Below are 14,398 nucleotides of genomic sequence, written 5' to 3' on the forward strand. Positions count from 1 at the left end.
ATTGGGTAATACATCATGCCCATGCCGCGATGATTACCAAATACATCTCCTTTCCCGACGCTCGATATCGTGTCCTTGATTAATATTACTTCACAGCTTCCAACCGTCCACAGACTCGGTCACTTGGCCCAGGTTCTTGTTGCTAATGTCATGGCACCGATGGTTCATGGATCATCAGTCGCATCCTAGATGGACGAGCAGGCTGCGTTTCCTGTCATTTTTAACCACAACTGCTCATTGCACCACGTCGTCAGCTTGCAAGAGTACGGATGCCTCCAAAATGTATTGCATTATGTAAGTATTGCTAATGGCTTTCTGGTCAAATGGGCTTTCCGATCCCCGCCGTGTTAGGTGTTGTACCTACAGCTCTTGCGCTATCAACCCATGAGATTTACAAAAGAAAACAGAAAAGAATTAAAGGAAATACTCGAAACCAGTGTTGTCGGACGTCTTGACCTTCTCCTACTTCCTTATTGAAAGCCCGTTCAACGCCATGATATGCAAATTTATCCATTCTATCGCACAACGTCGTTGCTTCGCCCCCCCAACGCTTCGCTACTGTCTTCTCTTGGGCGAGTGATCGCGGCTGTCATGGCCTCCGCTTGAGCTTTCACCCTCAGACTGGACATCTTCCAGAGGGATCGTGCGGACCAAGCTAGCTCTCGCAAGAGGGCTACGGCCGCCTCTGGCCGAATGTGTTGCGTTCATCCCTTGTCGTGGCAGGCCTTCTCCAGACTGTGGCCGTCCAGAAAAGTTGTTGTCAACGGAACCCATCCGGACATTGTCGGTGTACTCCTGGCCTTTATCCATCGGATCCGGAACGTCTTGGAATCCTCCTCTCTTCATCTCAGCATCGGAATATTCGTAAACCTGGCCAATGGTTGTGGTCTGAGCTCCAAATCGCTTAGAGTTGGACAAAAACTGGTTGAACTGGCTCTGCTGTGCAAGCTCGTACTTCTTGCGATCCTCCTCACCCATGATGCTCTCCACACGACGGGGCATGTAGACCGAGTTGCCAGCGGTCTGCGACGACACCATACTATCAAACGAGTCGCGTGACTGCAAAGCCCATGCCGGGCCGAAACCACTAGGACCGGATCGGTTAACAGTGACTTGGGAGTCGTCAGCGTTGACATAGAATCCAGCTGCAGACTTCTTTCTGGCAGCGAAGCGTCCCTCGATTTGCGATGGCGGCTGGACGACGCTGTGCTTGCGGCCCATGGAGCCCATGTTGCCCTTGCCGCCAGCGATGCTTTCCTTTCGGGCCTCAGCGGCAGGAATAAACGTTTCGGGCACGATGTTGAGCTCGTCTCCACCTTCCTTGGCTTGTTCAATGGCCTCTTGAGCAGTAGTCCCAGTATCGGCAGTGGCAGCATCAGCTCTCGGGCCACCCCATGTTCTCTGACCAGCCGTGAAGATACCGTAAACCATGTAAAACCAGTTGAAGAAGGGGTTCAAGATGAACATGATCGGGTACAGCCAGATCTTGAATCGACGGAGCTTGGCACCAAAGTACAACATCATGAGCCAATTGAGTCCGAGAGAAATTGCAATGAAACCGACCGGCAAGTTGTCAACCTTCTTGGAGGTGGTGATGATAGCGAGAACCATGATGAAGAACAAAAGAGCCGTGGTTCGAATGGTGTTTTGCATGAATCGAACCAGAACCAGGATAGGGTAGCGTTTCCAGAGACGCCAATCAGTAAGCATGCAGACTTCGTTGGACAGGAAACCCAGGAACCAACGTCTACGCTGCTTGATAAGGGATCTGTAGGTCTGGACAGCCTCGGTCTTGCAGAAGGCGGAGGTACACATCTGAATCTGATATCGCTTCTTGGCTCCGATCATGAACAAATGCGTCAGCCAGCGGTCCTCGCCTAGATGGCACTTGGCGAAGTCGAAAAGATCCTCGCACTGCTCAGCTTTATCGGCAAAGTAGTACTTGGCCATGCGGCGGAAAGCGGAGAATCGAAGCATCGTCAAAGCACCGGGAAGGCAGGTGACAGCGCCACATCCGGACTCGACAGTTCGCTCGAAAAGTTGGCCATGGATATACTCCATGTCTTGGAGCAGTGTAATCAAGCTATGCTTCTTAGTCGTAGACGTGATAACACCGGTCATGGCCAACATGTCTCTGGGGTTACCAGGGCTCATTTCCATATCGAAGACGAAGTTCTGCAGGCAAGTAGGGTCCAGAATACAATCGGAATCGATGAAAAGGATGAATAGGTTGTCGTTTCTCTTGAGGTAATGCTCGTAAACCTTGTCGATAAGCTTGAAGGTAGCCTTCTGACAATGACGCTTGCCGCCATGGGGGAATCGGGAGACGGTGATACGGGCGGATTTGTATGAGACGTCGATACTCTTGGGGTATGTCTCCAACGTCAGCGGGACACCCAGCTTCTCGAGAGTGTTCAGGTAGAGTTCGTCTTCCTGGTCACCGTCGAACGAGAGAAAGACGTGAATGCATGAGGGCGGGTAGTCGCAATCGACGACGGAGTTGATGGCAACAACGAGAACATCAGGGTCCTCCTTGTAAACGGGCATGACAATAACGACCTTTGGTGCCGAGACTTCGTCCAGAACCTGCTTGATTCTCTTCGTTCGTCCGAGCTGGTTGGTAACAAGCTGGTAGACGCAGAATAGCCATGGGATGGTCAGAAGACCAGCAAAACTCCAGAAAGCGAACCACTGAAGCACATCGACCATGTTCGTCGGCCAGTACTTTACGACAGCACTGGGCAGAGGCAGAGTGACGATCATGATTGGGAGGAAAATTGCTCTAGTGAGAATCGTAAGCTCAACCATCTTTCGTGTGAGAGGATTGCGTGACGCTTCCACTTACCTGAAACAAGTGAACAAGATGCCAACAATGACTGCCAATACTCGAATGGACCAGTGCTCGGCCTTGACGAAGACCTTCCATAGGCAGTACAGGAATGCAGCAATCCATAGGAACCATTCGAGGATGGCTGCCAACATCACCAATCCGACAATGGAAGTGTAAACAATCTGGGCATGTCAGCAAGTGAGGATGTATATACAAGTTCCAGAGGGGCTTACATCCTTGGGGGCCCAGTAATTCTCATCACCAGGCTCCGCCATCTTGACAAGATAACTGTAGTCTTCCATCGTGTCTAAGAAAAAAAAAAAAGTGCGCTGAATTGATGATACACGAGCGGTAGAAGCAAACGCAGCCGGGCAATGAGCCGACCGAAAACCGCAACTTCAGCTGGGTAGAAAAGGTCCACGTCACGGTGAGGGAGGCGGGATCGTGCAGATAAAGCGTGTTGTCGTCGGGTAGTTGCAGCTCGCTTGTACGGCGCGTACTATGTTTAACACTCGTTTTCTTGAACCCAGTCGGATAAGTGTGTCGGGCTGGAGTCAAGACTCTCAAGTTGTGCCGCACCAGCGGGAGCAAGGTATCCGAACAAAGTAGTCGGTAACCGCGAAAAGGCGAGCTCTGATGGTTCGGCCGTGAACATGGGCAAAGCCACCTTTTTCTTCGAGTGAGGTGAGCTTGGGGTGACTTGCGATGGGCCGGATGAGGAAACGACTTACCTCCCAGTAGTGACCGGCCTGTTCAGATTGGCCAAGAAAATGTCGGTCGCGACACTCAAGCTCAGATGGGCTCTTATGAGGTCAACGAGTACATCATGAGCGGGGATCAGCCAGAGAGGACAAAGGAAGATCGCGGAGCGACGGAGACTAAAAGAGACGCTGAGTAGAAAATCAGATGACGGGAGATGTTGGCTGGCTCCTACTCGTCTTAAGAAGCCTGGGGCGCAACATGGAGCAAGACGGAGAAGGAAAGGGCACCAAAGACGGGGGAGGCGCGAACAGGGTTCGAGGCTCGATAGAGCCGCGCCCGTCTAGGATCGATCCGGTACCTCACAGACCGATGAAGGGGGGGGGGGGGGGTTCTGGATGGTCCAAGTTGAATAGGTGGGTAAGGAGGATGATTAGGTATTCAGCCCAAGGGGATCAAGCAAACAAGCAGGCAAGCAAGCAAAGAGCAGCTCTCAGGGATCACCGACCTGCACGGATCGCATTAGCCAGTTGATGGATGGGCGCCAATGTCAAGCCAGGCGAGGCATCATTTTGGCGCGGATAGCCACCCGATTGCGCACATGGAGGGGCTCTTGGTATTGCGACCGGCCGGTTCGAGTTGCAAGCTGTATGCCGAGCGGGACCTAGGAGACGTGTTTCTACAGTTTCCTAGACGTCCCCGGCGCCTGGTACGTGGCAAGATTGACGAATCGGGTTGCCGTCGTGGCAATAGCCTCGCTCAGAAATGCTGGATGAGTTAACCGGGCAAGATAGTTAGAATGGCATGTGGTACGACTGTCAGGACCCTTGGTGCGACATGCCTCGTGTCTACAACTTCCCACGCAGCCGGGTTCTCGACGGAATGCTAATCACGCAAAGGTGGTTTGGGGGTATCACCCGTCCTCGTGGTCTCGTTTAGATCCGCGATCGTTGCTGAATTATGATGTGCTTCTGATGCTAACGGCGACTACGTAGGTCAAGGCTCTCGTTGCTGGGAACAACTATGAGTAGGAGACGGACGTGATCGTCAACTCTGGAATGCACAGCCCAGCCGAGCCCAGTGAGAGTTCTTCCGCACACCTTCTTGGATCTGGGTCTACCTTTCCTGTCTGAACGAACAGCCCAGACCCGTTGGGGTAAGGTAGGTATCCTGCATTTCCAACATCTGAGCATATTTATGTAGGATGTGACGTACACGGCAGGTGAACCTGGGATAATTAGCGAAGCGATGTGAGAGTAGCAAAGTAGGTATGCCCTGTTGGCACTCAAGGACCCGACGTGAAGTTGCATTTGCCCTTGGTGAAGCAGGGGTCAATTGCATTAGCTAAGCACATCAAAGAGGATCAAGTCCATTTAGGGAAGGGTCGGGCAGGGATCAGATGAGCCGACAGGTGGGTCGTCAGCACAGCCGGGACTTCGGGCGGTAGGGGCCGCTGTATCAAAGAACTTCCGGTGCCCTGTACGGCCACCTTATTCGACCGCCATCGCATTAGGGTAAATGCAAAGCATCACCCCATGAATTAAAGATGAAGTGTCTCTTTTTGAGTTTGTGATGGAATGTTCTGTTCTCACAGTCGGTAGTCACGTAGTTTAGACGCCGCAACCCGCCCGCCTAACTCTATGCGCGGTTGCCGTAGAAGCCATTCCGGTTGGCCTTTGCCACTCCTTGACCGTCACCTCCCAACAAACAATGACAAACACCCATCCGTAAAGTGCTTTCTAGAGGCAGCATTGCTATGGTACCTAGGTAAGGTGAGCTTGGAGCACACCAAGAACCGAGCGAGGCACCTCGGCCAAGCAAGCTTCAGGTTGGTATGTATACTGGGGCCAGTACTCCGTAGACCTTTACTATCAAACGCTGAGAAGATGATCCCTGCCAGCTGGAATTTGACTGAGGTGACGGAAGGAAACCTTGGTGATTCGCATCTGGGGCTTCCCGTCTTCCATCGCACTTTGTGAGGGACGGGACATCCAGGAGGAAGGAAACATGATTGGCGCACCTCCCTCAAGGTTAGCACACCGAACCTTGCCCTGAGGCGCTAAGACGATTTGGTCCAGGGGCAGCCAATCTTGCCGACGACGATCCCGGCGCTTGTGGGGAACTCTTTCCCAAAACATCCATCGCGCTTGTCTTATTTCACTTCTCCAAAGTCGACGAGGATTCAGGAAAGAAACGAAATTCTCCGATATCCACGGCTATGCAACCACGAATGATCCCGTCTATTTTGGGGCCAGAACCAAACGAGACGGCTCTCTGCCGCATTCGACCTCTTCCACAGTCCACACAACCATCTTCCAAATCATCTACTCCAACTCCGGGCATCTGACCTCAAGCTTTGCTAGCGATATCTCGATTCAAAACCAATGTCTACAACAAGACCGCGCCCAATTCCTCACGTCCTTGAATACGCTCGAGTCCTCCTTTACTAATCCTTTCATCTCCCTATCTTCCAGTCTAAGGTGGGCGCAGTGTTGTCATGGTCGGTGCTGAACATCTCTTACCTAGCCGGTGGATATGGGCATGGTACCATACAGATTCCACCCCAAGACGTCCGTGGACGTCCGAGCAACCCAGGATCAGCCGGAATGTGATATTTCAGGACATACTGGGACAACGGCGCCATACGCCTACGCGTGCCTCGCTCACCCCCCACCCGCTTCCAGACCACCCCTCTACGGATACGCGCTCCTACTCCCATCCATCCTCAACCCCCTCGAAGATGGCATCACGCAGGCGACAGATAGTTGTTTGCAGTCTCAATTTGCCACGCGATCGCCCGCCGCCGCCGACTCAAGTTTCGACTTGTGTGGCTAGTAACCTCCTCAACCACCTCAAATGTGAAAGCGACACGTCGTTGTTGTCAATGTGAATTGTCAGCATTTTTACTCGGCACTGGCTTGGAGCATGTCGGCCAAGTCCGCCGGATACACTGCATCAACGACCTTCTTCTCCGTTTGCGATGCCTTGGCCGAGGCAGGCGTAGTGAGAACCTCGACATCGGACGAATGAAGCGAGCTTATGCACAAACAAGGTCAAGGTTCGGCCTAATGATGTTGCCCAGCCATGTCAAGCTGTCGCCATCGGATTCGACACGCGCACAGGGTCCTGTTCGTCTTTTGCCATCGCCCTGGCTGTAGACATACACTTTCGACCTGCATGAGCCTCAGAGCACACCTTTGGCTTTTTTGCAGCCCGTCTTGCGTCCACCGGACGTAGGCCATCCAACGTCCGGTCGCGGCAGCAGTCGCGGTGCAGTTGTGCTGAACAGCTGCGTGGCAACAATGGCAGCGCCAAATGCACAGCATGCTGTTGTCGGGACGTTTCCTGCCGCAAACGAGAAACAAAATTCTTTTCACCGAGACTCGACTGGCCAGCGTCAACTACCTACGATGCAACGTCAGCCTAGGGATTTCTTCCAAGATGAAACGAACGATGACACCCTTTCCAAGTAATGGTACTGCCTGTGCCAACTGAAACATGTGCACTTCGTATTTCCTCTTGCCCACAGCTAATGCTTGCCAAGAAGCACCATCGAGTTACATCAGATCTAGCACCGTCGACCAGTGCCATGATGCCCCCACCCCACTTCACACCAGCTCTCAAACCACACATCGGGTCGACTGTAAGCCACATCCGCAACCATCTTGTTCACAATTCTGGCCAACGGACCCAGCGATTCAGCTGCGAATCCTGTGAGAGTACAAGATCAGGCTGTCAGCCACTTCACTAGAACGATCAGGTTGAAAATCACAATTACGCTTTCCTACCTCTTGCCATGCCACCGTGAGTGAATCATTTGGCCAGATTCGCCCGTGAGAAATGAGTTAGATCAAAATTGCCTATCACGGGTCGGAAGAGGCACTGGCGACGACAGCCAAGCCTGTTTGCTCATGCATCTGTTACCTTTCTCAATATTGGACATCTACTTCTCTCTATCAAAAGAATGTTGAATGTGGGAATTCTCCTCTGTAAAGAAAAGGCGGCAGTGATCCCAGGGCCAATCAACCAGAATGATGGCTTCAGATCTTATAGGTACTGTACCCACTTGCTTAGCTGTTGTGGTAAAGATCTGCTTTGCACCCATCCATTCCACCTGGCATTCCTCTCTCCTTCATCATCACCCTTACGCACAAACTACGATCTAGCCGGTGACTGGCCATCCTTGCAACCCATGGCTCTTCATCCATATGAATCCTTAAGTTATAAACCAATTGTTGATCGCAGCTTGGGTTATTTACTTGTCAGTCCGCCATGGGTCTCGGCTAGATCGTGGAGTATTATGAGCCTGAAAAGCTAGTAAGCTCCGGTGACGAGAGTATACTCGGCCGCGTTTGGTGCCTCGCATGGATTTGTCTGCCTCAGTGAGCCTCCGGAGCCATCCTGCACCCTGGAAGTCTTGGCAGTTGGGGCAACCTCCAGGGGGTTGTATTGGTAGCGTCTGGTAGACTGCAATAAAGTGTGTCCTCAGAACCTAGTTCTGTATGATGGTGCGTTCTTCACGTCCTGTTATGAAATCGAGGTTTCCCCTTCGTTAGCGAACTCTACTGGCACTTGCGAACCCGGCTGGGCTGTTCCTTCCGATCTCCTGGTCTGGGCGTAGAGTGCATGGCCGGCATGTGACGCTTGTGAACAGTACCGTGCTGATATGTTGGAGGAGTCTCTGACTGCTCTACATCGTTGCCAGCTTCTACGTCCCAGTCGGAGCGAGGAGTATGTGCCCGCGCGAAATAGTTTCCACGCTTGGTTGATGATTCATACCAATCAACGTCACTTAGCTGAAGCTTGCGAACCCGTTGTCCGCCGCGGTCTTTTCCGCGATCTGTTCGATTATGGTGGTAGGAAGTTGGCTTCTCGTGGCCTGCTTGGGGGTTGTGAATATCTAGGTGTGCTTTGATTGGGTTTGGGCAGTCGTTACCATCCGGATCCTCGCTCTCGCGAAGATCATAGTTCAAGACAAGGTTCTTGATGCGTTGCTGCTCCTCTCTTTCGGCTTGTTGCTGAGTTTTCATAGCCACAGCAAATGTTGAGTCGGAAGGAAGTTCCACAGTACGCGTCTGCGAAGCTTGTTAGCAAAGATGATAACTGCACGAAACCCACGACGACTTCACCCACCTGCTGACGGTTGCCCTTCTTCGTCAAGAGCGAAAAGGCCATTGTGCTACTGGGAGCGGGCACACCGGTATCTCCAGAGTCGGCTGCTGTTGCTGACTCCTTGCTTTTGCCGCGGACGGGCAGTGGCACGTCAAACAAGGGCTTGCGCTCGAACTTGCGAGACTCCAGACTCTCGGCCATCATCTTAGCGTATTCACGTTCAAACTCAGCCTCGGCCTCCGGATCAACCTGTTCCTGCTGACGAGTGACCACGATAGCTTCATCCTCGCTATCGGAGTCCGCGTGAGACATGTCGACGTCATTGTCCTGTTCGTACGACTGATCAGTAACGGGTTGGGCCAGCACGGCCTATGCAATCCTCTTACCTCAGCATCTTCGTCAGAATCAGACTCTTCTTCGTCAGCCTCGGGCTCAGGCAAATGTTCATCTCCATCCTCATCGTCCGAAGACGATCCGATGGATGCATCATCGGCCTCGAGCGTCTTGTCGGCTCCCGAGACCTTTTGGTCCTGAGCTATGGCAAGCTGGAATGCCTTTGAAGCCTCTTCGAGGTTGGTTGCCAACTTCCACTGGGGTCGTGTAAGGGCGAAAGTGTCTTGAACAATGAACTCGATATCCATGGGCAGCGATTGCTTGGTATAGATGTAGTACTATCATGTATTAGTCAACGGGAAGCCACTCGAAATCCAAAAACACAAACCTGGAAGAACGACAAGAAGTAGTCCAACTTCTTGCCAGCCGCGCCCTTGGCAAAGTACATGCCACAGGTTTCCAAGATAGTCGCAATCAAACGAATGCGGAAGAAATCATCGGGCAAATCGAAATGATTCAGTCGACCGGGGATGGGCGGACCACCATGGCCAAATGTCATAATCTTGTACATGGTGTCGAAGACGACTGGATGCTCAACCATTCGGTAGTTGTAGAGTTCACCAATGTACTTGACCTCAGAAATCCTTCGCTGGTAAAACTTGAAGTCGTTCTGCTCCAGCCCGAAGCTGATCGACTCCATGACAGTGTCGATAACCCTGACGACGAAAGCGGGGTGATAGCGGTAAATTGCGCTGAGAAGAATTGCGAGAAGATGGATATTGCCGTACTTGACTTTGCCCGGCTTAGAGAAGACCTTTTCAAGAATGGTGACAACCTTGTCGTATGGTTAACTTCCGACGACACTGCAATAATCAATTGTGACTTACCTCAGCCTCCTCCCAGTGGAGTCTGCGAATCTGCTTCAAGACCTTACTGTAATTACGCTTAGTCATGTCCATGTAGATCAACTTGCGAATAAACAGCTCCATGGGAGTGCGCTCCTTTTGCTGAATGGCAGGCCGGTCAGGAGGGTCAACATAGTAGACGGCGTTCTCGATGAGCATGCGTTCGGCTTGGCCAATGTGCTGGACAGACTTCTTGCGTTGCAATGTCTCGAGAAAGGTTGCCATGCGTGGTGAAGTCTCTGGGTTCCGCAGAAGGTACCGTCCGCAGTTCTCTAAGAGATTGCAGATGATCTCGATGTTCATCCTCGAGAAGTCGTCGAGGCTGACTTTGAGGCAATGAAACACAACGTGCTCCGGAACGATGCCAAATTTGGTCAGTTCAGCAAGGTAGCGAATATTGCTCAAGCGCACTTGGCCCAGGAAGTCTTTGTCCTTTCGTCTTTGCAGACTGCGAAATTCGGCATCAAGATAGTCGACAAGGCCTTTGGGGATATCCGGCATGTATCTACCCAAAGTAGCAGCGAGCCTGGCCCATGAGGGCAGCAGGTCTCCGCGGCCTTTGGGGACTTCAGTCAAAGCCTTGATTAGCCTGTTGCGCGAGGCTTTCGAGTTGAGGTAGCAGAAGTCGATAGCAGCTTGATCAATAACGTCCTTATTGGTGAGATCTGGCAGGCGGGCCAACACTGCGTCCACCTGAGCACCAATCGTCTTGTTGGCGATGGAGGTGGACTGGTCTTCGGCTGCGTCCGGGACCTTGGGTGGTTCCGGTGCATCGGTAACTTCCACTTTCCTGCCCACTTGCTCCTCGTTATCGGACTTCTTCTTCTTACCATCGTCCAAAAGAATGCCCGGAACTTTGCCCTTCAGGTCGACGAGGTTTTCGTAGAAGCGTCGCTCATCTTCATCCTCCCAAATACCAGCACCGTCACCAAGACCCCGAAGATAGTCACCAGCCTTGACCAGACCGATCGAGCCATTGGTATTGCCCAGCGAGTCATCGCTCTCCTTGAGATCAGGCATATCAGCGCCAATGGCGTCCGCGATGGCCTGAGCATTGGCTACCAGCCGCTCCTGGGCCTTCATTTGCTTTTCAAAGTTGGCCTGGCGATCTTCAAAAACCTCGCCAGACTTGACGTAGGCCTCAGCATTGCGGCGGGCTTGGGAATGGATTGATTTCTGGTCTCGAACGACATGGCTTTTGACGTCCTCAAAGTACTTTTTGAGGATAGTCTTGAACTTCTCCTGAAGCTCAGGGGGCGTGAACGGCTGATCTTCGGTGTCGATGACTTGGTCTTCGCCGCCACTCTCCCCGTGTACAATTCCGTTGGCAGTCTTGGTCGCGCCGTCCTCCTCAACTGTCTTTCGTCCCTCGGCAGCCGAAGACTTGACTCCCAAGATATCCCAGCTAAAGGCCTTGACGAAGATGACGAGCAGAGGCAAGTTTACGTGTTCCCGATCATGGCCAAGTAGATCCTTGAGTACTTCGAGGGGAAAAGGCTCGGTAGCGCCGCTCCTGTTTGCCTGCGCTCTGGGCTTCAGCTCAGCGACCTTACCTGTAGCACCCTTGGTAGCGTCGTCTGGTCTTGTAACGTCATCGAGAGTTCGCAAAACATCAACCAGCCAAAGTTCGGTAACAATGCGCAAGAGCACACGCTGGCGCGTCAAGCGCTCTTTCTCCTCCTTCTCGCGGACCTCGGGTGCCAACGACTTGAGCAAGCTCTTGTCGGGCGTTGCCATTCCCTTCCCAAGCAGCCATCCTAGGTATTCGGTGAACTCGCTGGGACCAAAGCGCTGGTGTAGAGCGCTAACAATTTCGACGCCAGCTTCGATCTCGCCGGGGGACTTGAGTCTGCAAAGGCCCTCGAAACAGGCAGAGACAATTTCGGAGAGGTACTTGTGCAGGCTGAGGGTGCGGATCTCTTGGAGGAAGGTATTTAGGGTCGCGGCTGATACGGCGGTTCGAAGGCGCTTGATGAAGGCGGTATTCTTCTTGAGAGATGAATCGAGAGATTTGCTGACAGCAAACAGGTCTGTGTAGGAGAGGCAAGTCAGAGGAGGGGTGTTGGGCATGGTGGGGTCTGAACCCGATGTACGAACCTTGCTCGCCATCCCAAGCGCGGGTGTTCAAGGAGCGCAATTCACCTGAGTGGCTGTTAGCAAGATGCCGCATAGTAGGAGAGGAGGCGGCGGGCGGGCGGGAGAGCGCAACTGACGCTTCCTAGCACGATCCATGGCGGATCGTGAGAATCGAGTGTTGTATATGCAAGGGTTGAAAGCGGACGGGCGCTACATAGGGCAGGATGGCACTGATGATGTCGGGAGCTGGTGCTATGGGATCGAGTGTTGTAAACGAATGTGACTCTGCGCGTCAACATGGGCCGGCATCGGTAAGATTATTCGCAGCGGCAGGCCTTGCCTGGGGGGGCAAGTGGTCGTGTCGGTTCGGGTTTGCGTGAATGGTGTCGTTGGCGATTGTATTGGCGGTGCTGAGAGAATTCTGGACCTGAGGTGAAGGTGAGGAGCCGTTTGGGTTGCCTGTCGCTGCTGGATCTGCACAAGGGAAGTCAGGGCAGCGACGGTGGCGGTTGTGTTTAGTGGGTTTTCGGTACGATGTAGTGGCCTTGGAGATTCAGGAAGGTCGCGGAAAGCCCTCCAGGTTTGTGATGGAGGAAGGCTGCACAGGCGCCTTGCAGTGAGAGTTTCGGGGGAAGGAACCTACTTAGCGCATGGTTCCTGCTGTGAATGACCTGTAGCTTAGGTGGGTAGGCTGCCAAGGTAGCATCTGATTTGCCGCCTTAGATGCCGCATTTCACGGTCATCTAAGCGGTCCGGGCGGTGAGCGTCATGACCCGGCGCTTTGGGTACCTTTGTCGTTTACCTGACAGGTCCACTTCCCACATTCACCATGGAAAACCTGTCCCCGTCGCTCCGTATTTGCGTACCTGCATCGTAGGCAGGAAATTGTATGTAGCATGGAGTATTGTCGGGAGGATTTACGTTGATGCGAAGGTGAAAGGACGGTACGGACGGGAAGACAGCTTCATGGAGTTCAGTCATATCACTCAGCTGGATGAGAAAGTCTCGTATTCCATTAGCTTGACAGTGTGTTATCAACAATCTGAAGATTCCAAGCCAATTAATGGGAAACACGAGCTTTGGTGAGTCGTGCAAGTTTCGACGCCCATCTTTGTGGCTTCGTGATGAATGCCTCCATCCCCACTCGCGGACCCAGCCGTGAGACATGTTGCCTTGGAGAAAAGATGAAGCAAGATAGGGGGAGCATAGATCTAATGCCAACATGCCAATTCGAAGATTACACGAATCACCGTCTCAATTGGCCAATGACGGACATGCCAGGATCAAGAAAGCAAGTATGCCAATCCTATTATCGACAAATCAGCCACAACATCACACAAGTTGTTTCTTACTAAAACTTTACGCAATGCGAAAGCACAAACTCTGAAGGTGTGGCTGACCCAGACTTCTGGCCCCATTCAAGGTTCTTCTACGTTGAGTCACACGTTCTCTTGTGGGATCAGAGGTCACGTAGCGAACGTTGACAAGTCAATCACTAACAACCACGATGTTGCTCAAGACTTCATATCGCCACATTCCCGGGCGACGCTAATCGTGAGCCACGACATGAGTGTTACAGGCAACACGAGAGAATTCTCCGCAAACCGTCGTGATGGGTGCCAAGCAGTGCGACGTGCCACGTTAATGGCCCCAGGATGACGAGGTCAAAAGACCTGGCCCAACGACAGGTGAATGCTTGCCAAGTTGAAGAAGGTAAACCTGATCCGATGATACCTGGTGTGGCAGTTGCGGCGAAGGATCAAGTGCCGCCTCTCAGCATGAAGAAGCATGAAGGGTAGTTCTAGGATTTGAAATGGAATATGAATACAATGAAGTGCGGCCCGGCGAAGAAAAATAAGTACGGCTCATGGATGCGGCGGCCAACCGGACGTACAAGGGTGCCGGTACTCTTGAACTTCGAGAATCCCCCCGATCCGGGATCCTTTCAACCCTTTTCCACGGGCCTTTCCCGGGCCCAGGGGCATGGATCCCGATCGGGGTTCCATTTCAATCATCTGACCAATCCAGTGCCGTGAAATACCGAGCCGGTAGAGTGAAGGAGAGAGAAAAAAAAAAAAGGTCGAATTAAGCATCTCCGCTGAGAATTCCCTCGTCCGTTGCTTTGTGCCCTTATCGCCCCAATAGCATCAGTCCAACCGCCAACGTCAAACTGTCCAAGAGAAATATGACGCGGGCAACTGATAAGAATCCCGCAGCATGCCAGTAGTGTCAGTGTGTGTCTTTCCTCCGCGGAACTCTTCAACACTTGAGCCCACTCCCTTCCTAGCTAGAAAGTTGCATCTCCTCGCCGCACGCCGTCTCGTACCCGTCGAATAAGGTAAGTTGCCAGGTTCGGGACCGTCTGGTCGATCTCATTCGCCGGCGAACCGTCTGCTCACTTACACGACACTTTGACCACGGCCAACGAGGGCACTCAAGCTAA

General features: G+C 52.6%; 3 protein-coding genes across 3 annotated transcripts; 1 reads left to right on the forward strand and 2 right to left on the reverse strand.

The window, feature by feature from the left end:
- Nucleotides 1–555: 555 nt before the first annotated feature.
- Nucleotides 556–3,132, reverse strand: CPAR01_16457 (class VII chitin synthase; the record flags this gene model as incomplete). The annotated part of the gene is made up of 3 exons (XM_060500702.1): nucleotides 556–2,782; nucleotides 2,846–3,012; nucleotides 3,064–3,132. The coding sequence occupies 3 exons, from the start codon at nucleotides 3,130–3,132 to the stop codon at nucleotides 556–558; spliced, it is 2,463 nt and encodes an 820-aa protein (XP_060340615.1).
- Nucleotides 3,133–7,493: 4,361 nt separating this feature from the next.
- CPAR01_16458 (uncharacterized protein) lies at nucleotides 7,494–7,847 on the forward strand (the record flags this gene model as incomplete). The annotated part of the gene is made up of 1 exon (XM_060500703.1): nucleotides 7,494–7,847. One exon carries the CDS (start codon nucleotides 7,494–7,496, stop codon nucleotides 7,845–7,847), a length of 354 nt encoding a protein of 117 aa, XP_060340616.1.
- Nucleotides 7,848–8,091: 244 nt separating this feature from the next.
- On the reverse strand, nucleotides 8,092–11,949 carry CPAR01_16459 (MIF4G domain-containing protein; the record flags this gene model as incomplete). The annotated part of the gene is made up of 5 exons (XM_060500704.1): nucleotides 8,092–8,604; nucleotides 8,663–8,980; nucleotides 9,028–9,312; nucleotides 9,363–9,809; nucleotides 9,862–11,949. 5 exons carry the CDS (start codon nucleotides 11,947–11,949, stop codon nucleotides 8,092–8,094), a joined length of 3,651 nt encoding a protein of 1,216 aa, XP_060340617.1.
- Between the last annotated feature and the right edge of the window lie 2,449 nt (nucleotides 11,950–14,398).

This window comes from Colletotrichum paranaense (assembly GCF_030867605.1).
Source record: "Colletotrichum paranaense strain IMI 384185 chromosome Unknown Scaffold_25.1, whole genome shotgun sequence".
Taxonomy (NCBI): domain Eukaryota; kingdom Fungi; phylum Ascomycota; class Sordariomycetes; order Glomerellales; family Glomerellaceae; genus Colletotrichum; species Colletotrichum paranaense.